The sequence below is a fragment of the Leptopilina heterotoma genome, unplaced genomic scaffold (assembly GCF_015476425.1).
Source record: "Leptopilina heterotoma isolate Lh14 unplaced genomic scaffold, ASM1547642v1 Lhet_224, whole genome shotgun sequence".
Taxonomy (NCBI): domain Eukaryota; kingdom Metazoa; phylum Arthropoda; class Insecta; order Hymenoptera; family Figitidae; genus Leptopilina; species Leptopilina heterotoma.
In genome coordinates, this window is record NW_025110942.1 from 202,684 (window position 1) to 227,164 (window position 24,481).

At 25.9% G+C, this 24,481-nt stretch overlaps 4 protein-coding genes across 4 annotated transcripts; 3 read left to right on the plus strand and 1 right to left on the minus strand.

Annotated features, from left to right (window-relative positions):
• The first annotated feature begins 38 nt into the window (after window positions 1–38).
• Window positions 39–2,973, plus strand: LOC122502255 (alpha-tocopherol transfer protein-like). Its single transcript, XM_043612201.1, has 3 exons — window positions 39–626; window positions 1,903–2,266; window positions 2,401–2,973. Exons 1-3 carry the CDS (start codon window positions 346–348, stop codon window positions 2,656–2,658), a joined length of 903 nt encoding a protein of 300 aa, XP_043468136.1. The 5' UTR covers window positions 39–345; the 3' UTR covers window positions 2,659–2,973.
• A 278-nt stretch (window positions 2,974–3,251) lies between these two features.
• On the plus strand, window positions 3,252–8,229 carry LOC122502265 (alpha-tocopherol transfer protein-like). Its single transcript, XM_043612216.1, has 3 exons — window positions 3,252–3,794; window positions 6,330–6,693; window positions 7,205–8,229. The coding sequence occupies exons 1-3, from the start codon at window positions 3,511–3,513 to the stop codon at window positions 7,460–7,462; spliced, it is 906 nt and encodes a 301-aa protein (XP_043468151.1). The 5' UTR covers window positions 3,252–3,510; the 3' UTR covers window positions 7,463–8,229.
• A 546-nt stretch (window positions 8,230–8,775) lies between these two features.
• On the plus strand, window positions 8,776–15,916 carry LOC122502281. The gene is made up of 6 exons (XM_043612237.1): window positions 8,776–9,213; window positions 11,737–12,100; window positions 12,622–12,876; window positions 14,260–14,558; window positions 14,625–14,988; window positions 15,603–15,916. Exons 1-6 carry the CDS (start codon window positions 8,930–8,932, stop codon window positions 15,858–15,860), a joined length of 1,824 nt encoding a protein of 607 aa, XP_043468172.1. The 5' UTR covers window positions 8,776–8,929; the 3' UTR covers window positions 15,861–15,916.
• A 124-nt stretch (window positions 15,917–16,040) lies between these two features.
• Window positions 16,041–20,765, minus strand: LOC122502266 (prostaglandin reductase 1-like). Its single transcript, XM_043612218.1, has 4 exons — window positions 20,593–20,765; window positions 20,109–20,406; window positions 17,347–17,620; window positions 16,041–17,000 (listed from the first exon to the last, which is right to left on the minus strand). The coding sequence occupies exons 1-4, from the start codon at window positions 20,696–20,698 to the stop codon at window positions 16,659–16,661; spliced, it is 1,020 nt and encodes a 339-aa protein (XP_043468153.1). The 5' UTR covers window positions 20,699–20,765; the 3' UTR covers window positions 16,041–16,658.
• Window positions 20,766–24,481: the final 3,716 nt, after the last annotated feature.

A 24,481-nucleotide genomic window follows, 5' to 3' on the forward strand; every position in this document is an offset into this window, starting at 1 on the left:
AGCTTAGATAAACGATAGTTTGCGACAACAGTCATCATTTCACTCTTTTACAGTACAGTAAATATTTTTCCCCAACTTTACATCTTTATTTCTTTATATCTTTACTTTCATAATTTTTTTCCCCTGTACGGAATATACGGCGGTATATTTGATTTATATATTGTTAAAAGATATTTTTACAAAAAGAAATATAATATATAATATAATAATACATAATATAATATATATAACATAGAACAAAAAGAAAATAGTGGTACAGAATAAGCAGAGAAATTTTACCCCCTTTAATATTTATCAAATACTTTACTAAAATTGAATTGAAAGGAACTAAATTTTCGAATAGTCATGGTTCTGAAGTATATCAATGTGGACGAGGAGTTTAAAAAGAATCCCGATCTTAAAGAATCGGATCTGCAAATGCTACGTGAATGGTGTGAAAAACAACCGCACTTGCCGAAAGTCACTGACACGGATTTAATTCTTTTCCTACATAGCAATTATTACCTGATGGAACCAACAAAGACGAATATTGAAACTTATTTTACGTTGAGGACACATTTACCGGAATTTTTCACGAGCAGGGATTTGACACAGTCGCCGGAATTGCGAACCGCATTGGAAGTCGCGTATGTATAATTAAAATTTATATTCTATAAAAGAAATTTAATATCAATTAATAATTTAACATTTATATGTGACCTGCTGTGAAGAAAGGTACAGGTTCACTGTCACTTTGCTATAATTTCTTTGTCATTTCACTTACACTTCACTCTTTCTTCACTGTCACTTTACTTTAACTTCACCCTTTCCTCACTGTCACTTTACTTTAACTTCGCAACTCTTTCTTCATTGTCACTTTACTTTAACTTCACTCTTTCTTCACTGTCACTCTACTTTTATTTCACTGTCATTTCACTCTTTCTTCATTGTCACTTTACTTTCATTTCACTGATATTTCACATCATCTTTCTTCACTATCACTTTATTTTCAATTTCTCTGCACTCTTTCTTCATTGTCACTTTACTTTAACTTCACTCTTTCTTCACTATCACTTTACTTTCATTTTACTGTTATTTCACTTCATCTTTCTTCACTATCACTTTACTTTCATTTCACTCTTTCTTCATTGTCACTTTACTTTCATTTCACTTTTTCTTCACTGTCACTTTACTTTAACGTCACTCTTTCTTCACTGTCACTTTACTTTCATTTCACTGTTATTTCACTTCATCTTTCTTCACTATCACTTTATTTTCAAATTCTCTTCACTCTTTCTTCACTGTCACTTTATTTTAACTTCACTACTCTTTCTTCATTATCACTTTACTTTAACTTCACTCTTTCTTCATTGTCACTCTACTTTCACTTCACTGTCATTTCACTATTTCTTCATTGTCACTTTACTTTCATTTCACTGTTATTTCACTTCATGTTTCTTCACTATAACTTTATTTTCAAATTCTCTTCACTCTTTCTTCACTGTCACTTTAATATCATTTCTTTGTCATTTCACTTCACTCTTTCTTCACTGTCACTTTACTTTAACTTCACTCTTTCTTCACTGACATTTTACCTTCATTGCACTGTTATTTCACTTCATCTTTCTTCACTGTCACTTTACTATCATTTCTTTGTTATATCACTTCACTCTTTCTTCACAGTCACTTTACTTAAACTTCTCTTTCTTCACAGTCACTTTACTTTAACTACACTCTCTTTCTTCACTAATTTATAAAAAATTTGTAAATAGTTGAACTCTTTTGTGAAATTTGTATTATTTATGAAAATAATTAAATTCTAAGTGGATATAACCACTTAATAAAAAAAGTAGAAGATATCGATCGATATTCCAATTAATATTAATCATATTCGAAATGAATTTGAATTATTATCATTTACAGTTTCACTACACCTCTAAAGGGAAAGACAAATGAGGGTTACAGTGTTTTGTTTTGGAAATTAATGGACAGCGACGTCACAAAGTATGTCCATTTGCACACGATGAAACTTCACGTAATGATATTTGATTTGTGGTTGCAAACGCATGGAACAATGCTTGGTCATGTTTTGGTTATTGACGTAAAGGGAATAAGTATTGGTCACGTGACAAGAACGAGTCCTATAATTTTCAAAAAATTTCTCTGCTATCTTCAAGATGCATTTCCAGTTCGTTTAAAGGCCATACATTTTATTAATTCAGTAGCCGCAGTCGATATGCTGTTTGCAATGACAAAACCATTTATGAGGAAGGAATTAATAGACATGGTATAGTAACTATAACCATAACTATATTCGTACATGTCCACTTTCTTATTTCTAAACATTAAAATTGAACCGACTTATATTTTTGCAAAAATAATAACTGAAAAAAAAAATAATTGAACTAAATAAATTTTCAGTTACATTTTCATACGGCAATCGACACATTTAAAAAACTATTTCCCATGGAAATTTTGCCAAATGAATCAGGCGGTAAGGCAGGTCCTGTGGAGGGATTTCGACAAAATAGTATCAAGGAATTGGAGGAATTTCGCTATTGGTTTGCGCACGACGAATTGCATGGACGTGTGAATGAATCTAAACGCGTTGGAAAAGCGAAAAACGCTACCGATCTCTTTGGCGCTGAAGGTAGCTTCAAATCACTAGCTATCGATTAAAATTTACAAATATTAGATCGAAAATACTTTTCAGAAAAATTAATTAAACTTGTAGGCTAACGCAACACTTGAATAAATAATTTAAATTAAATTTAGTTTTATTAACCGAATAAGTGACGCTTTTCGGTAAAATAGACTTTAGGCGGCAAAAAAATATAGAGGTTATGTTTTGGAAAGTTTGTAATAGAATTAAAATATTATATTATTTAATCTAATTTTTAATTAACAACTAATATTCAATATTAACTGAAATTTTAATATTATTTACCATTTTGTAAATTTTCTTGTCCATTTTCTCATGTATAAAAATTGAATACATAACAGCTGTATAAATGACAGAAAGGAAATATAATTACGTTTTGAAAAATGATTTTTAAGTTATTCATCTGTAACCTATGATCAAAATTTTCGTCCACATGAGAATTATTCAAAATACGATGTTTAAATCTCAAGATTTAAAGAAAAAAAAAGAATTGTTGCATATCCTTGATAAACCAGCTTTGTCATTATAGAATGATGACATCATGCTCCATGATGCATAAACAAGAGATTGCCGTTGAAGTTTCATTTAGTTCCTTATTAGTGATCATGGCAAAAACACTAATCATCTATGTGGGAGATTTTTTAGATAAAACAGCTTTTTTTTAAGTTATTAAATTTTAAAAAAATTACTAACAAACTTATTAATTTAATAAAGCATAAAAAAATTTAATGAATAAAAAAAATAAATAAATAAAAAATTAATTCATTTAATAAAGCATAAAAAATAATTTAATAAATAATAAAGATAAATAAATATAAGTTAAACAAGTAAATTAACAAAATTCGGTTTGAGTTAATAATACAAAAACCATGAGTTCAACAAAAATGATCACAGTCGAGGAGGAATTTAAAAAAAATCCTGAATTAAAAGAATCGGATCTTGAAATATTGAGGGAATGGTGCAAAAAGCAACCGCATTTGCCAAAAATTGCTGACATCGATTTAATACTAATTTTGCATAGTAATTATTATTTAATAGAACCATCGAAAAGAACAATTGACAATTATTTTACAATGAGAACACACGTGCCTGAATTTTTTTCAAACAGAGACGTTCTTAATTCCCCGTCACTTCGAAAACAACTCGATATTGCGTAAGTATTCTTTCTCACAATATTTTATTAAATTATAATAACTTATAATAATTTATTACATTATTTAAATGATAATACTTAGTTTTTTTAAGTAAATAAGTAAAGCAGGAAAGTAAAACTAAAGATTTGAACAGCCGTTTGTGTTTTGGCCCTTTGATAATTTTTTATCTGTACTACATCACAGGATCTTTTTACTTTTATAAAAAATAAAATTTTTGTATATCTTATTATTTTAGAGAAAAACGCAAAACAAAACTAAAATGATCAAAAAGTGTAGAATATTCTAATATGAACGAAATATATTTCATTAAAAATATTTTTAATACTGATTATAATAAAGATTATAAACTGAAATTTTAGATTTGGAAACTTTATATAATTAATGTTTTTCATGTTGCAAAATTATAGAAATAAAAATTTAATTTGAAGAAGAAATAAATTAATTTCGTTCATTTGAACGTTTAAAACGATTATGAAATTCGAAATTGAATTCATTTTTTTAAATCTCTTTTACTTTTCAAAAAATTTTTGTAACTAAAAATATTAAAAATAAATAATTTTTAATTAATTAATTAATTAATTAATTTTTAATTTTTAATATTAAAAATATTATATTTTCTAAAGAAATAGAAAATCACACTTTTTTATTGTTGAAAAGAAATCTTAAAAGTATTCTTTCTTTGATTATTAAAAAAAATAAAAAAAAGATGAAAAACATATTTTTTTAACCTAAAAAATTATGAAGTTAATTTATTTAAACAAATCCTATTTTTAATTAAAACTTTTATCATTTATCTAAAGTACAATTCCTCATTAAACACTCTTTCAGGTTTTATTAAAATCGGTTCATTAATTGGATCGCGATTAATTGGTTATTTACTAAAACGCTACAAAGAACTTTGAACATTAATGACTTTTGCAAATATTCGAATATCAGAAAACTATTTACAAATTTTAATTATACCATCATAGGCTATCGAAACGTATAAAAATGAGAAAAATTCATAGACCCAAAAAAATTTAGGGGCCCACTTCAGGAATTCTTACCCTATTTTAATGTAATTAATAAAAGTTTGTCACTTCTAAAGAAATTTACCAATTTTCAATGTTTTATGGTTCCGTCAAAAATGAAGCTAACTTACTAACTAACTTATTAACAAACTAACTTTCTAACTTACTAAGTGACTTACTAATTGACTAACTTTATAACTAACTAAATAGCTTACTAACTTACTAACTAACTCAATAACTAACTATTTATTAATTTTTATTTATTTGTTTATACCACCCGTCTTAAGCTTTCAATCTTGGCTATACAAGTTAGTAAGTTAGTGTGTTATTAACTAAGTTAATTAGTTAGTAACTTAGAAAGTTACATTGTAGGTTAGTTAGTAAGTTAATAACTCAATAAGTTAATAAGTTAGTAAGTTAGTAAGTTAATTAGTAGTTAAGTTTGTAAGTTAGTTAGTAAGTTAGTTAATAACTAAGTTAAGTAAGTAAGTTAGTTGATAACTAAGTTAAGTAAGTAAGTTAGTTAGTAAGTTAGTTAAAAAATTAGTTAGTAAGTTAATTAGTAATGATGTTTGTAAGTTAGTTAGAGAATTACTTAGTAAGTCAGTAAGTTAGAATGTTATTAAGTTAGTAAGTTAGTAAGTTAGGATGTTATTAAGTTAGTAAGTTAGGATGATATTAAGTTAGTAAGTTATTAAGTTAATAAGTTAGTATGTTAATTTGTAGTTAAGTTTGTAAGTTAGTTAGTAAGTTGATTAGTAATTAAGTTTGTAAGTTTGTTAGAAAGTTAGTTAATAACTAAGTTAAGTAAGTAAGTTAGTTAGTAAGTTAGTTAATAACTAAGTTAAGTAAGTAAGTTAGTTTGTAAGTTAGTTAAAAAATTAGTTAGTAAGTCAATTAGTAATTAAGTTTGTAAGTTTGTTAGAAAATTAGTTAATAACTAAGTTAGTTAGTAAGTTATTTAGTAATTAAGTTTGTAAGTTAGTTAGAAAGTTACTTAGTAAGTTAGTAAGTTAGGATGTTATTAAGTTAGTAAGTTAGTAAGTTAGTAAATTAGTAAGTTATTAAGTTATTAAGTTAGTAAGTTAATTAGTAGTTAAGCTTGTAAGTTAGTTAGTAAAATAATTAGTAATTAAGTTTGTAAGTTAGTGAGTTTGTTAGTAAGTTAGTAAGTGAGTAAGTTAGTAAGTTAGTTAGTAAGTTAGTTAGTTAATAACTAAGTTAGTAAGTAACGTAAGTATGTAAGTTAGTAAGTTAATTAGCAATTAAGTTTGTAAGTTATTTATCTAGTAAGTTAGTAAAGTAATTAGTAAGGTAGTTAGTTTGTTAGTTTGTAACTAAGTTAGTTAGTAATCGTTGACTTAGTTTTGATTTGAAGTAAAATTTCAGTCATAGTAAAAAATAACACCAAAATGGATTATTTTAATCCTTTTTGGTGTCAATTTAATCTACAACGCTTGTTAATATCTCATAATTTACTTTTGAGTACAGGTTCTAAAATATTTAATTTTTCCTTGTTAATAGAGTATATATGCCGTTGAAGGGACTATCCAAGAAGGGCTACAACATAATTTACTCAAGATTGATTGACTACGAACCATCTCACTTTGTGCATCCCGAGACCGAGAAGGCCTACAATATGATGCTGGATATATGGTTGTGGACTGAGGGCACTGTAAAGGGTCACGTGATTCTTATAGATATGCACGGCTCACAAATGGGTCACGTCAGTCGAATGAATCCTTCAGTGGCGAAAAAATCGCTCCTCTATCTTCAGGACGCCCTTCCAGTTCGACTCAAAGAGATTCATGTCATGAATGTTTCGCCGATTTTCGATCTGATGATGATGATTTGCAGGCCATTTATGAAAAAGGAACTTTTGGACATGGTGAGTACTGGAGAAAATGGACTTTGGTAATTATTTAGAATCACGGCTTCTTTCAATTGTAGAATTTGAATACAGGTAACTGCTTATATGCTGTCCTTCCAGTGTGTACACGTCTTTAAACAGCGTAGCCTTTCTATCATAATGTTGTTAGTTCATGGCAAAGTTGTGTACAGTCAAATGCATTAATGCTGTTCTTTCGGATTGACAACGTTTTCAAAAGTCGTGGCACTTCTATAAAAATGCTGTTAGTTTATGGTAGTTCATGACAGTTCATGACAAATGAATGGACATTCGTATGTCACGAACTAAAAATATTTGATAGAAGTGACATGATTTTAAAATTAAGTCAAACCGGAAGGAAAGCATTAAAGCATCTGAGTGTATAATGTTAGCCACAAACTAATAAGTTTGTAAGAGAAATTCTTCGGTTTTCAGAAAAGTGTGCAAACCGGAAGAACAGCATAAAAGCAGTTACCTATATAATCAATATTCTATCTGAATTCTTTTTTAGTTACACCTTCACACCACAAAGGAGAGTCTCGAGGAATATATTCCACTGGAGATATTGCCGAATGAAGCCGGTGGAAAGGCGGGACCATTGTCAAAATTTTATGATGATCGCATGAAACTCTTGACAGAATTTCGTGATTGGTTTATTGAAGACGAAAAAAGTGGACGTGTCAATGAAAATCTTCGGCCTGGAAAGTCTAAAAATGCTGGTGAAGTTTTTGGTGTTGAGGGCAGTTTTAAAAAACTTGATATTGACTGAGAAATCGATTGTTCACTATAATACAACAATAAGTGCCTTTAATAGCATCTTGACATTTAATTTCTCTTATTTTAACACCAAAGCAGAATAGTGGAAGAGCAAATTAGAGAAGGACAAAGATATATTAATATCCTTTCTTAACTCTTTTATTATGATTCTAGGACACTATTGTGCATTAGCCTTGAACCTCCCATCATGTATAGTGAAACCATGACGTCACTGTTATGAACGACGATTTTCAAGTAAACATAACCTTAAAACTTAATTTTCCCTATTAGGTCCCGAGTTTTACATTCCGCGTCCTCAACAACAATTTCTGTGTCTAATTTAAATCAATTAGACGTATTTTATTTATCGAATGTGTTTTAGTGTCTTGCATATTAAATAAAGACTGTTATGATCTGTATTAAAAGAAAAGTGCACAGAGTTCTGAGTTTTTTTTACGCGTGACTGCCCATCTCTGTATACAATTCGTAATACACCTAACCTAACTTTTTACAACAGTGTGTACTTGTGAAGTAAACATTAAGTTGTCAATTTACGGGAAAAAGCATTTCACAGAAAGAAAAGACGATCAGATTTTAGGACCAAGGGGACCAAGAGTGTCGATTTAAATATAATTACATCCAAAACACTTTTCAGAAAAATTAATTTAACTTGTAGGCTCTAGGCTGACGCAACACTTAAATATAAAATAAACATTTAGTTCTATTAACCTTCTTATGAGTGACGCTTTTCAGTAACATGGACTTTAGGCGACAAAAAAATTCAGGTTACGTTTTGAACAGTTTAAATTTAAAGTAAAATTTTTAAAAACCTTCGTAATATTTATTAATAAATATTAATAAAAGTAATATTATTAATATTTATTAAATATTGTTACTACTATTATTAATAACAACTACGATGTTGAGATTTAAAAAGAAAATTGTTGCATATCCTTGATAAACCAGCTTTGTCATTTATTGAACGATGACATCATTCTCCTAATGAATTAACAAGAGTTTGCGCCGTTGAAGTTTCATTTAGTTCCTTATTCGTGATCATAGGAAAAACACTATAATCCTCTATTTGGGTTACTTTCAAATAAAAAAGCGTTTTTATAAGTTATTAAATTTTAAAAAATTACTAAAAAACTAATTAATTTAATAAAACATAAAAATAATAATTTAATAAACCATTATAATAATAAATCAATATTTTAAAATAGTAAACAAAAAACAAAATTTAAATAAAAAATTGTCAAAAAGTGAAAAAATAATATAACAATTCGAAATAGTATAAAAGAATAATAAAATTACAATTAAGTAATAATAAAATTATTTAAATCCTATTTTAAAAATATTTAGGTATTAAAACTAATATTTTATTATTAAATATACTTCAGGCTCGATCGAAATAATAAATATGAGTTAAACAACTAAATTAGCAAAATTACATTGTTAGTGATATAAAAAAAAGAAAACCATGAGTTCAACAAAATTGATCACAGTCGAGGAGGAATTTAAAAAAAATCCTGAATTAAAAGAATCGGATCTGGAAATATTGAGAGAATGGTGCAAAAAGCAGCCGCATTTGCCAAAAATTTCTGACATTGATTTAATACTATTCTTGCATAGTAATTATTATTTAATAGAACCATCGAAAAGAACAATTGACAATTATTTTACAATGAGAACACACGTGCCTGAACTCTTTACAAACCGAGACATTCTTAATTCCCCGTCACTTCGAAAACAACTCGATATTGCGTAAGTTCTTTTTCACAATATTTTATTAAATTATAATAATGTATAATAATTTATTACGTAATTTAAATACTAATATTTATAATATTTTTAAGTAAATATGTGAAGCAGGAAAGGAAAAACAAAAATTTGAACAGCCGTATGTGTTTTGTCCCTTTGATAATTTTTTATGTATACTTCCACTTTATAGGGAATTTTATTGACGATCTTTTTACTTTAAAAAAAGAAAAATTTTTAATATCTTACTATTTAAAGAAAAACGCTAAAATGAAATTGAATTAAATTTTTTACATTATTTTATTACTATTTTTGATAAAATTATTGGAAGTTAGTATATTTTAAACTATATTGAAAACGACAAATCATAATTTTTTTAGAAAATCGTTTTTTTTTATTTAAATCGTTTGTTTTAATTCGGTTAGGTCACCTTGACGGAAAAGTATAAACATGCAGGGCCGTAAGAAACACTATATGTATGCATTATAAATTAATTTCTGCAGAAAAAATAAATTTTATTTAGAAAAATTGTTACCCGGATTATTAATTGATTATAATATTAATAAAATATTAATAAATTCTTTCATTTTTACAAAATAAAATTTAATAACACGGGGGGGGATACGGTTCCTTTCATAGCTACGCTACTACGATCAACGAAGCAATCTCGACCCTCCCCTTCACTCCTCGTCCCGTTTCAATAACAACACTTTCCTAATAATCGGTTTCCTTATAATCAGCGTTCCAGTGCAACTGCGTAGGGTTTCACAGTGTAGAATATAATTGCATAGAATTGTTAGTGTGATGGGATATCGAAAGAAAAACATCGACATCGAAAATTCATAACATCGATGTCATTTTGACAAAATTCGACGAATTTACCTTCACGAGAGACAATAGTTAGTAACTAACTTACTAACTTAATAACTTACTATAACTTTCTAACTTAATAATTTACTAGCCTACTAACTTACTAACTTACCAACTTAATAACTAATTTACTAACTATATAACTAACTTACAAAATTAATTACTAATTAACTTACTAACTAACTTACAAACATAATTACTAATAACTTAATTAACTTACTGACTTATTAACTTACAAGCTTACTGACTTACTAACTTACTAACTTAATTACTAATTAACTTACTAACTAATTCACTAGATAACTTACTTACTAACTTATTTAATTACTAACTTAGTTACTAACTAACTTAGTAAGGTAGTAAGTAACTAAATCAGTAAGTTATTTAATAATTAAGTTAATTTCGGTATTTTTTTCAAGGACCTTAATTTTTGTCGAATACTGTTTGTTAATTGTGGCCTTGGGTCCAAATAATTACAAATTTTGTTCTTTTTTAATAGAATTACTTCTTTATTTCATTCATAAGGTAGCTAGTGAATTAGTTAGTAAGTTAATTAGTAATTAAGTTTGTAAGTTAGTTAGAAAGTTTGTTAGTAAGATAGTTAGTAAATTATTTAGTAAGTTAGTTAGTATGTAAGTTAGTAAGTTAGTTAGTTAGTAGGTTAGTAAGTTAGTTAGAAAGTTTGTTAGTAAGATAGTTAGTAAGATAGTTAGTAAATTATTTAGTAAGTTAGTTAGTACGTTAGTTAGTAAGTTAGTTAGTAGGTTAGTAAGTTACTTAGTAAGTTATAAAGTTAGTAAGTTAGTATTTAGTAAGTTAATTATTAATTAATTTTGTAAGGTCATTAGTAATTAAGTTAGTAGGTAAGTTAGTTAGTAAGTGAGTAAGTTAGTTAATAACTAAGTTAAGTAAGTATGTTAGTTAGTTAGTTAATTACTAATTAAGTTTGTAAGTTAGTAAGTTAATTAGTAATTAAGTTTGTAAGTTAGTTAGTAAGTTAGTTAGAAAGTTAGTTAGTAAGATAGTTAGTAAATTATTTAGTAAGTTAGTTAGTAGGTTAGTAAACTACTTAGTAAGTTAGTAAGTTAGTTAGAAAGTTAGTTAGTAAGATAGTTAGTAAATTATTTAGTAAGTTTGTAAGGTCATTAGTAAGTAAGTTAGTTAGTAACTAAGTTAGTTAGTAATTTAATTAGTAGTTAAGTTTGTAAGTCCCGTAGAAAGTTATTAAGTTAGTAAATTAGTAAGTTAATAAGTTAGTAAGTTAATTAGTAATTAAGTTTGTAAGTTATTTAGAAAGCTACTTGGTAAGTGAGTAAGTTAGTGAGTTAATAAGTTAGTAAGTAGGTTAGTTAGTTAATAACTAAGTTAAGTAAGTATGTTAGTTAGTAAGTTAATTAGTAATTTAGTTTGTAGGTTAGTTACCTAGTTAATTAGTAAATTAGTTAGTAAGGTATTTAGTTAGTTAGTTAGTAACTAAGTTAGTTAGTTTGTTAGTTAGTTAATAATCGTTGACATGGTTTTGATTTGAAGTAAAATTTCCGTCATAGTAAAAAATAACAAAAAAATGGATCCTTTAAAGCTAGGTGCTTTGTTTTACGTTTTACACAACACTTCAGGTTCACAAATAATTAATTTAAAAAAATTTTTTTTTATTAATAGAGTATATATGCCGTTGAAGGGCCTGTCCAAAAAGGGCTACAGCATAATTTACTCAAGATTCATTGACTTCGATCCATCTCACTTTGTGCATTCCGAGATTGAGAAGATCAACGGCATGGTGGTGGATATATGGTTACGGACACAGGGCACTGTCAAAGGTCACGTGTTTGTTATGGATATGCACGGCTCACAAATGGGTCACGTCAGTCGAATGAATCCTTCAATAGCGAAAAAATCACTACTCTATGTTCAGGACGCCCTTCCACTTCGACTCAAAGAGCTTCATGTCTTGAATGTTTCGCCGCTTTTCGACGTTATGATGACGGTTTGCAAGCCGTTTATCAAAAAGGAACTTTTGGACATGGTGAGTACGACTTCAAAAAGAAAATGGACTTTGGTAATTATTTAGATTCACGGCTTCTTTCAATTGTAGAATTTAAATACAGGTAACTGCTTATATGCTGTCCTTCCAGTGTGTACACGTCTTTAAACAGCGTAGCCTTTCTATCATAATGTTGTTAGTTTATGGCAAAGTTGTGTACAGTCAAATGCATCAATGCTGTCCGTCTGGTTTGACGGCGTTTTCAAAAGTCGTGACAATTCTATAAAAATGTTGTTAGTTTATGGTAGTTCATGACAGTTCATGACAAATGAATGGACATTCGTATGTCACGAACTAAAAATATTTGATAGAAGTGACACGACTTAAAAATTCCTTTAGACTGGAAGGACAGCATATATGCAATTGCCTGTATAATGTTAGCCACGAACTAATAAGTTTGTAAGAGAAATGCTACGGTTTACAGAAAAGTGTGTGCAAACCGGAAGAACAGCATAAAAGCAGTTCGCTGTATAATGAATGTTATATTTGAATTCCTTTTTTAGTTACACTTTCACACTTCAAATGACAGTCTAGAGGAATATATTCCACTGGATTTATTGCCGAATGAAGCCGGTGGAAAGGCAGGACCATTGTCAAAATTTCATCAGGATCAAATAAATCTTTTGACAGAATTTCGTGATTGGTTTATTGAAGACGAAAAAAGTGGACGTGTCAATGAAAATCTTCGACCTGGAAAGTCTAAAAATGCCGGTGAAGTTTTTGGTGTTGAGGGCAGTTTCAAAAAACTTGATATTGACTGAAAAATCGATTGTTCACTATAATACAACAATAAGTGCCTTTAATAGCATGTTGACATTTAATTTCTCCTATTTTAAGACCAAAGAAAAATAGCGAAAGATGGAGTTAGAGAAGGACGAATATATATTAATATCCTTTTTTAACTCTTTCATTACGATTCTAGGACACTATTGTGCTTTAGCCTTAAACCTCCCACCATTTAGCAAAACCATGACCAACAACAATTTCTGTATATAATTTAAATAAATTAGATGTATTTTATTTATAGAATGTATTTTAGTGTCTTACATATTATTAAATAAAGACTGTCATGATCTGTATTAAAAGAAAAATGTATAGAGTTCTGGATTTTTTACGCGTAACTGCCCATCTCTGCATACAGTTCGTAATATACCTAACCTTCCTTACAACAGTGTTTATTTGTGATGATTATGATTCACGTCGGATAGATTGCTACCGAAAATCATTATTATTAGTTTTTATTTATTTATTTATATTTATTAATAAATAAATAACTAAATTTGTTATATTTTGATTTTATTTATTTCAATTTAATTGTTATTTTAATTAGCAAAAAAAAAGAAGACAAGAAGTACTGAAAAAAATTATTAAAACAAACCTTAATAATAATAAGTTGTTATACATTATTTTGTATATTATTTGAGGTAATCATAATTGAAAATGTATAATAGAAGAAGAACAAGTGTTAAATGATTTTAACTTACTTTTCATTTAAAGTAATAAGTAATAACTCAATTCTTAAAATCTTAAATTTCTTAAATGTCTTGAAAATCATTTCCCTCTTATAATTTCGTGCACAAAATTAATAAGTGGATTATGACAAAGAAGAAATAAACTTGCAGAATGTATAAAATAATTTCATTTTTTCTGTAATCTGTGATCATATTTTCATGCATACAACAATTATTGTTGTAATGTAATGTTAAAATTTTAAAAAAAATCGTTACTGCATATCATTCATAACTAGCTTTGTCATTATGAAATGATGACATCATATACTGCAATATACTGCTCCATGAGGCATAAACAAGAGCTAGTTGTTGAAATTGCTTCACAGTTCCTTATTAGTGACCGTCGAAGGAACATGAACCATATAAGTTATTTTTAATCCAATCACTGCTATATCGTAACTGTTAAATAAAAAAATTGTTTTCTACAATAATAAGGAAATATTAAAATGATACATCAGTTAACTAAAAATCAAAAACTAACATATTTTACCTTTCATTAAAAAAACTAAAATTAATATTAATTAATATTAATATTAATTAATATTAATTTATAATTTTAAATTACAAATAAAGTGGTTAAAAATTAACAAATTCTGTTGGCTACAAATTTCGATAACAATCGAGAAATAAGAAAACTTTAAAAGTATGAGTTCCGTAAAAATGATCACAGTCGAGGAGGAATTTAAAAAAAATCCTGAATTAAAAGAATCGGATCTAGAAGCATTGAGAGAATGGTGCAAGAAACAACCACATTTACCAAAAATTCCAGACATCGATTTGATATTATTTCTGCACAGTAATTATTATTCAATTGAACCAACAAAAAGAACGATAGACAATTATTACACAATGAGAACACACGTGCCCGAATTTTTTATAAACAGGGACATTTTAAATTGCCCGCCACTTCAAAGGCAACTCGATTTAGCGTAAGTTTTTAATTAATTTTTTAAAATTTAAATTTACAATTTATTAAAATTTCTATATTTATACAGAGTGTACACGCCACTAAAAGGATTATCAAAGTCTGGCTACAGCATAATTTACTCAAGATTGATTGATCTAGAACCATCACACTTTGTGCACAGTGATTCCTTGAAGGGTTACAATATGGTATTGGACGTGTGGTTCCACACAGTGGGCACTGTCAAGGGTCACGTTATTCTCATAGACATGCACGGTACACAATTGGGACACGTCAGCAGGATGAGTCCAGCAATTGCAAAAAAATCCTTATTTTACCTTCAAGATGCACTTCCAGTTCGACTCAAACAAATACATGTCATGAATTCCTCTCCGATTTTCGATTTAATGCTCACAATTTGCAAGCCATTTATGAAAAAGGAACTTTTGGATATGGTGAGAATTTTTTATTAATAAGATAAAGAAGGATGGTGATATATCACTGACCTTGTTTCTCACGTTTTAGTTGACCAGGGTTGGGTAGTTCGTTTATTTGAAATTTTTGTCCACTTTTCACAATATTCGAACATACTGGGGATTTAACTTAAGGCTTTGTTCACAATGCTCTTTTTGTGTTCCTATGTTGAATATAACATGAAAATTTAATAAATTTTATATTCTTATGTTATGGTCAGCATAAGGAGTTAAAACGAACCTATTGTAGACAGTCTCGTAGAATTTTCATCGGAAACGCAAACGTCTATTCTTGAATCTTACATTCCGAACCCTGCGTAGCATCAGAAATATTTATAGCTACCCAACCTTGCAGTTTTTTGAAATACGACAACTATTTGCGGGGATTTCCTCTTCTAGGAAGTGAAATGTGTAAACAATTTTCGGTAAGAAAAAATAATAATTCTTCGAAGTTATAAAGTTCTAATTCGGTTTTAATGCGAAAACGTTTGTTAATTAAAATAATAATAAAATAATCAAAGTTCTGGGTTTATCTATAAACTATTAACATTTCCAAATACAGAAATTGAAATTTAATTATAATATTGAATTTTTAGTTGCATCTTCATACAACAAAGGAGAGTTTAGAAAAATTCATCCCCCTGGAAATATTGCCAAATGAAGCTGGTGGAAAAGCGGGACCACTATCACAATATTATGATGAACGAAAGAAACTTTTAACCGAATTCCGCAATTGGTTTGCCAATGACGAGACAAATGGACGAGTGAACGAAAATCTTCGTCCTGGTAAATCGAAAAATGCGGGCGAAATTTTTGGCGTTGAAGGAAGTTTCAAAAAACTTGACATCGATTAGAAAATTGTAAAATATTTCCTAATTTAATTCCTAATAAAAGAAAAATTGTCCATCAATTCGTCAATTTTTTCCCTTCTTTTATATATTTTTATTATATAATTATTATTATAAATTTATTATTATAGTATTTTTATTTTATTTAAAAAGTCATTAGTTTTATTTAAAAGTCATTAGTTAATAATTTATAATATTTACAATATTAATAAAAGGAAAACTAAATTCTTAATTTTCTTGTTTATTACTTAATTATCAATAATTAAAATCCTCGTCAAAGGAAAAATGTCTGTAACAGTTTCTAATTTTAACAATATAGCATTGTTCATTTTCTCACTTTTACGTAATATAAATTATTGCGCAACCTACTGTCACATTCACTCTATGTCTAGCATTAATAATAATTTATTTCAATTTCTAAAAAGTATCATTAATTTAAAAAAAAATCTACTTTTTTTCTACTTAAAAATTCAATAAAAATGAAATTCAACTTTCATTATTTGCCCTCATTAGAAATATGCATCGATTTTTTGACTGCAATAAAAAAATGAAGAAATAATAACAAAAAAAAATTTCCAACATTGAAAATTAAATTTTTTGACGTAAAAACAATTCTTCTGATGAACGTGTGGAGCAGAAGAATTATTTGTCGTAGATTGCTTTCATAAAATTTGAATATACAAATTGACGACAAGATAAATATTCACTATGTATATATTTATACAAAAATTGTGAAAAATCAATAATTGTAAAGAAGATACATTTATTTAATGAAAATTCGAAAAAAAATTAATTTTCAATAGTTTATAATTTAACAATTGCTTTCCCGATATTTTTGCGTCGCATTAAACCCAAAAGGGCATTTACCGTATTTTCAAAGCCTTCATAAATGGTTTCGCGATACTTGAGTTTCTTTTCTTGAATCCAAGTGAAATTTTGCTTGAAACTCTCTCCATAGCGATGCTTCCATCTTGTTACCATAAAGCCCTCCATTTTCAACTGTTTAATCAAAAATAGCATTTGATAGAAATTTTTCGGTCTTTGTAGTTGTGCATCATCACTGTAACTCGAAATACTTCCACAAATTGAAATTCGTCCGAATTCTTTCATATGATTAATTACAGTATCCGAAATAGGACCACCAATCTGTTAAATTGAATTTTTTTTGCATTAATATCTTTTATTAATGTAATTTAATTAATTTTTAAAATTTTTAATTTAAAAAAAAAAATTTTTTTTTTTTTTTAAACTTTTGAATTTGAAATTTTTTTTTCCTTATGGAAAAATTATTTTTTAAAAGAATAGGAAACAAAAAGAGTTAACATAAGAAACTGATTTCAAACTGATTATTAGTATATAGATGATATAATAATTTTATAAGATAAAAATTATTAGATATATAATTTTATAAGATAAAAATTTTTAGATATATAATTTTATAAGATAAAAATTATTAGATATATAATTTTATAAACAAAATACTTGTATGTACATTATCAAAATAGCAGTCCACACCATCAGGAGCAAATTTTTTTAAAGCTACTGAAACGTCCTCGGTTTTGTAATTAATGACATGATCGATTTTCAAATCATTTTTAAGCCACTGACATTTTTCAACTGTTCCAGTTATTCCAATTACTTTGAGGCCTATAATTTTTCCGATTTGTGCAACGTGCGATCCAATTGCACCGCCAGCACCGCTAACAACTAAAATTTCACCTTTTTTTGGTTGACAGACTTCTAAAAATCCAAAATATGCTGTTTCTCTAAAAATGAAAATAAAAATTTTTTTTTTTAAATATCTGTTAAATTAGACAGACTTTTATTCCTTTTTTGCAAAGACAAAAATAATTTAAAATCTTAAAATTTTTATATTTTGACTATGGTCAAAATTTAGTTAATTATGGGCTAATAACAAAAATATTTTAAACAATTACTATTTATGGTTTTCTAGATTTATAGAAAATGATCAAAATATTATAAAGAAAAAATTTTTTTTTTAAATTCTAATTTTAAACTTTTATAAATCTAAATATTTTAAAAATGCAATTTCTTTAAGACTAAAAAATCTTGGTAAAAGAATTTAATAAACTTTTTTGTTATAATCAAGGCAACTATCGAAAAAAATTGAATTTTAGAGAAGTTATAAACGTTTGCAGAAATTCAATTATGTTCGAAAATTATTTAAAAAAAAAATATTATATTCTCCAAAATTCAATTATTTTCATATATAATAAAAATTTCTCAGGATTTCAATTTTCAATTATTTTAAAAAAAATATAATAAAAATTCATTGCAAGATTTCAATTCATTCTAATTTAAATAATTGAACTGCTGGAAAATTTTTATTATTCATAAAAATAATTGAATACTTACGAAGATTTTTACAAAAAAAAATTTTTGAAATAATTGAATTCTGTTTAAAAATTTTATGAAAATAGTAGATATTGAAAATCGTTGAATTGCGAAAAAGCATTTTATTATTTATAAAAATAATTGAAATCTTGCGAACGATTTTATTAGAATTTTTTAAAATAACTGAATTTCCAAGAAGAAATTTATTACTTTCAAAAATAATTGAATTCTTTTCATGAATTTTGTTATTTATGAAAATAATTGAATTTTGCTAAGAATTTTTTGAAAATGATTCAAAATAATTGAATTTTCTGGAATAATTTTGTTATTTATCTTTAATAATTGAATTCTTTTGAAGAATTATTCATGTAAATAATTAAATTCTCGGGTAGAATTTTATTAAATTTTAAAAGAATAATTGAATTCTCGGGTAGAATTTTATTAAATTCTAAAAGAATAATTGAATTATTCAAAAAAATTTTATTAAAATATTTAAAAATAATTGAATTCCTGTATAAAATTCTAATATTTTTGTAAATAATTGAATTCTTCCAAAGAATTTAAAAAAAAAAACTTTTTTTAAATAATTGATTTTTTCGAGAAATTAAAATTAAATTTTTAAGAATAATTACATTTTTTGAGCAATTCCTGTAAAATTTTATTAAAAGTAATTGAAATCCTGCGATAAATTTTATAATGAAAATTATAAATATGAAAATAATTGAATAGTTGCTACGAATTTTTATTAAAATTTTCAAAAATAATTGAATTCCTGAGACGAATTTTATTATTTATGAAAATAATTGAATTATAGCGAAAAATTTTATTAAAATGTTTAAAAAAAGAATTAAATTTCTATGACAAATTTTGTTATTTTTGAAAATAATTAAATTCTTGCGAACGATTTTATTTGAATTTTTTAAAATACTTGAATTTCTAAAAAGAAATTCAAAAAAAAATAATTGAATTCTTGTGATGAATATTGGTATATTTATGAAAATAATTAAACTTTGCAAAGAATTTCATTAAAATGCCTCAAAATAATTGAATTTTTGAGAATAATATTGTTATTTATCTTGAATAATTAAATTCCTGAGAAGAATTTTATTATTTATGAAAATAATTGAATTATTCCGAAAATTTGTATTAAAATGTTTAAAAAGAATTGAATTTCTATGAAAAATTTCGATATTTTTGAAAATAATTGAATTTTTCATAAGAATTTTATAAATATATTGTTTTAAACAATTATTTTTTTCAAAATATTATGAAAATTTTATTTTGAATAATTGAATTCGTGTGGGAAACTTAATTTGTGAAAATAATTGAATTTTTCGATTAATTAATTTAAAATGGTATTAAAAATAATTGAAATTTTTCGATGAGTTTTATTATTTATGAAAATAATTGAATTCTTGCTTTGAATTTTATGCAAATTTTTTTTTAAAATTGTTTTTTTTTTGTGAAAAATATTATTATTAGTGAAATTCTAAATTAATTGAATTTCTCTGGAAATTTCATTATTTATGAAAATAATTGAATTTTAGATGAATTTCATCAATTGTTTTTTAAATAATTGAATTCTTTTGCGAAATTTTATGAAAATACTTTGAATTGAAAATAATTGAATTTTGAATATTTTTTGAAAAAAATTGAATCGTTTGAAAGAATTTGATTATAATTTTTGAGAATAGTTTTTTGATTCTATTATTATTAGCGAATTTAAAGTAGTAGAAATTCTAAAAAAAAAACAAAAATACTAGCTTTTTGTGTCTGAAATTTAAAAAAAGTATCTAAATCGTAACATAACGTAAAAAAGTAGTAAATAGTAGGTTTTAGTAGATGAGTGCGAAGCCTGTTAATTAATTTAAATTATTTTTTATTGACCATTTTTCTCACCCTGGCATTCCAAGAACGCCGAGATAGAGAGAAGAAGGTAAATCGCCTAACGATGGCAGTACTTTGGGCACCTCATTCAAAAATCCAGAATGATCCCATTTCGAAGGATTGATGATCGTATGAGTTCTCCAACCATAGTAACCCTTAACCCTTTGGCCAACGGGAAATGCAGGATCTTTTGATTCAATTATTTTAGCTACCTGATTCGCGTGGAAAACTTCGCCAATACCCGATTCATTAATTGCAGACGACATCATGTATGGATCCACCGAAAAGAATTCCGCCTCGACGAGAACTTCTATACAGAGTGAAAATCGGTATGGTAGCAATAATTAATTATTTAATTAATTAATTTATCTATCAATTAATTAATAAATCAATTAATTCTCATCTTGTTCCAATAGTAATTTCAAATCTAAGTTTTCGAAAAAAATTCATTTCTAAAAACAAAAGTAGGTACCTAATTCAACTTTAGACAACATACCTCCATTTTTTAGAATTGGTAACTCTTCCTCTACAATTTTAAAATCAGTAGACTGTGGTTGCCCTTGAAAATTTTTGATCAAGATGATTTTTCTAGCAAGAACCATTTTTTTTTACTCTTGTGTACGGAATTTAGAGTACTAGTCTGTTAAAGACTTTTTGTGAAAATGACTTACATGGTATTAAGTTAGTATATACATTAGATAAAGAAAATATATTGACAATGATTTTACGAAAAATTAGACTTTGAAAATATTTTTACTGCGTATATAAAATTTGGCAAATTTTACTTTATGATTTTCTTCTTTTCGTTATATTATAGTCGTAAATAAATTAAGATTACGATTTTTAAAAATTAACTCTTCTTTTATTATACTCTTTATACATTGCATTATAAAAAAATCTTATGTGCTTTCAGTCAGCTTTTAACTAAACCCATTAATATTAGAAACATTTTTAACTGAATCTTAGCCTTGAGAGTAGGATTTTAAGTCCTAGAGTTAGGACTAGAGTTTTAAATTTAAAAATCAGACAAAATTTAAAAATTGGAACCAAGATTCAATCATTTTGGTGCTAAGACGCTAACAGTTTTAGACCTTTATTTTTTCTTAGCCCTCTTGAAAATTTTAAAATTCTTTTTCTGTATTTGAAGATTCTTTACAATCCCCACTATCTGGTAATATCCGGTTATTTTTAAATACGGACAATCTGAATATTTTCTACAATCTATTAACATTAGTAAATATAACTATATAATTTCAAGGTATTGCTTCTTCATCGTGATATTCAAGAATTTTAAACACAGCTGGCTTTTAACTGCGCGACAAAAATTTCAAATTATTCCAATACATTTTAATGATAACACAGCAAATCGTGAGGTGTTAAAATAACACCGGAATGGATTAAAATAATCTGCAACAGTTTAATCACTCTAGGATTAAATTAACACCAGAGAGAATTAAAATAATCCATTTTGGTGATATTTTTTACTATGAATGAAATTTTATTTTAAATCAAACACAAAGTCAGCGATTAGTCAAAATTCGACGAATATAGCTTCACCAGGGACTTCACTAACTTACAAACTTAATTACTAATTAACTTACTAACTAACTTACAAAATTAATTACTAATTTATTAACTAATTAACTTACTAACTTATTAACTTATTAACTTATTAACTTATTAACTTATTAACTTATTAACTTATTAACTTATTAACTTATTAACTTATTAACTTATTAACTTATTAACTTATTAACTTATTAACTTATTAACTTATTAATTTATTAACTTACTAACTTACTAACTTACAAACTTAATTACTAATTAACTTAGTGACTTACTTACTAACTTTCTAATTTATTAACTTATTAACTTATTAACTTACTAACTTACTATTTAACTTACTATTTTACTTACTAACTTGCTAACTTACTAATTTAATAACTTATTAACGTATTAACTTACAAACTTACTAATTATTAACTTAAAAACGTATTAACTTACTAATGTACTAACTTACTAATTAATTAATTTATTAACTTATTAACTTATTAACTGAGTAACTAACTAACTTAGTAACTTACTTACTAACTTACTTACTAACTTTCAAATTTATTAACTTATTAATTTACTAACTTAATTACTAAACTTGCAAATTTAATTACTAATTAACTTATTAACTTATTAACTTATTAACTTATTAATTTATTAACTTACTAACTTACTAACTTACAAACTTAATTACTAATTAACTTAGTGACTTACTTTACTAACTTTCTAATTTATTAACTTATTAACTTACTAACTTACTATTTAACTTACTATTTTACTTACTAACTTGCTAACTTACTAATTTAATAACTTATTAACGTATTAACTTACAAACTTACTAATGTACTAACTTACTAATTAATTAATTTATTAACTTATTAACTTATTAACTGAGTAACTACCTAACTTAGTAACTTAATTACAAAACTTACAAACTTAATTACTAATTAATTTACTAACTTATTAACTTACAAAGTTACTAACTTACTAACTAACTTACGAAGTGAATTATTATTTAATTTACTAATTTATTAATTTAATAACTTACTTACTAACTTACTTACTAACTTTTAAATTTATTAACTTATTAATTTACTAATTTATTTGCTTATTAATTTACTAACTTAATTACTAAACTTGCAAATTTAATTACTAATTAACTTACTAATTTGCTAACTTATTAACGTATTAACTTACTAATTTATTAACTTATTTACGTATTAACTTACTAATTAATTTATTAACTTATTAACGTATTAACTAACTAATTTACTAACTTACTAATTAATTAATTTATTAACTTACTAAGTTACTAACTAACTTACGCACTTAATTACTAACTAACATACTAATTTTGTATCTAATTAACCTATTAACTTAATTCCTAAACTTATAAACTTAATTACTAATTAACTCACTAACTTATAAACTTTTTAACTTACTAAGTTGCGAACTTACTAATTAACTTACTAACATACTAACTTACTAACATTACTAACTTACTAACATACTAAGTTAATTAATTAGTTATCGTTGACGTGGTTTTGATTTAAAGTAAAATTTCAGTCCTAATAAAAAATAACACCAAAATGGATTATTGTAATCGTGTTTGGTGTTAATTTAATTTTCAACGCTTTTTAATACCCCACAATTTACTGTGAAACCTATATATATTTAATGATGTTTTAATTTATATGTAACTTCTATTTATAACTAAATTTTCTTTTTCACTATTTTAATTAAATGTATCCCAAAAATAAAAAAAAACCCAAAAAAGAAAAGTCTCTGGAAAAGTAGATTTTTAAAAATTTTTATTTCAAGTAGGATAGTAATTGATAGGAATTGTATAGGAATTTATAAAAAATTTAGAGGAAGCATTTTTATAATCTAAAATTAAACACACATTTTTATTATGTTAAGAAAAAGGTGTTCTAAAATGTATTTTAATTTATAATTTCGTCATTTTAAGGTGTTTATTATATTATTATTATATTTCAAGTGTACACAATATTGTCGTCAATGACCTTTGTAACTCTAAGGTCATAATTATAGATTCAAGTTTGATATACTCAATTTTTGTTGACATTTGCCCGATTTGCAGGTGTATATAAAGATCGAAATTCATGTCATATGATTATCGTAAAAAATTGTCAAGATATTGTTAATAATTCTTTTTGCCCTGTGGAAGAAACTAGTGTTTAAAAATGAAAATCTTCATTTTCTGTTTTCTTCTGTTTGTAATCGTCTCGATCGAAGCCCGTGTTTACAATGGTGGCAGACTAGATTTTAATGAAGATAATTTCATAGATCCACGACAGAAATACGCCTCAGAATTTGTGGCTAGAAGTAAGTATAAAACTTCTTCTTTATTGCAATTTTAAAATTAATTTTATTTAAATTTTTAATTTTAAAAATGATACAAAAATTAGTTGGATTTAAGAAAAAAAAACATGGTTGAGCTATGTATAAGTACTTTAAGACTTTGCTTTACCTGCTGTATATATCTATCAGTCATGTTTATTAATCCAAAATGTATGAATAAATGAAATTTATATTCTTTTTTTCAAATTAATTTCAGGTCAATGTCAGGAGGACATTAAAATTGTAAAGTACACCGGAAAATGCATCGGAATTCCGGATCGAACTGTTCTTAAATCAGGCCCAGTGGATTGTAAGGGGACAGCTTATGAATGCATACCCTCAGCATGGTAAAATATTACGGATGGAGAATAAAGAAACTCAAGTATTTACATATAAGAATCTAGAATAAAAATTTGTATTTTTTAAAAATGTTAATATTAAATATTAAATATACAATTATTTTAATACTACTG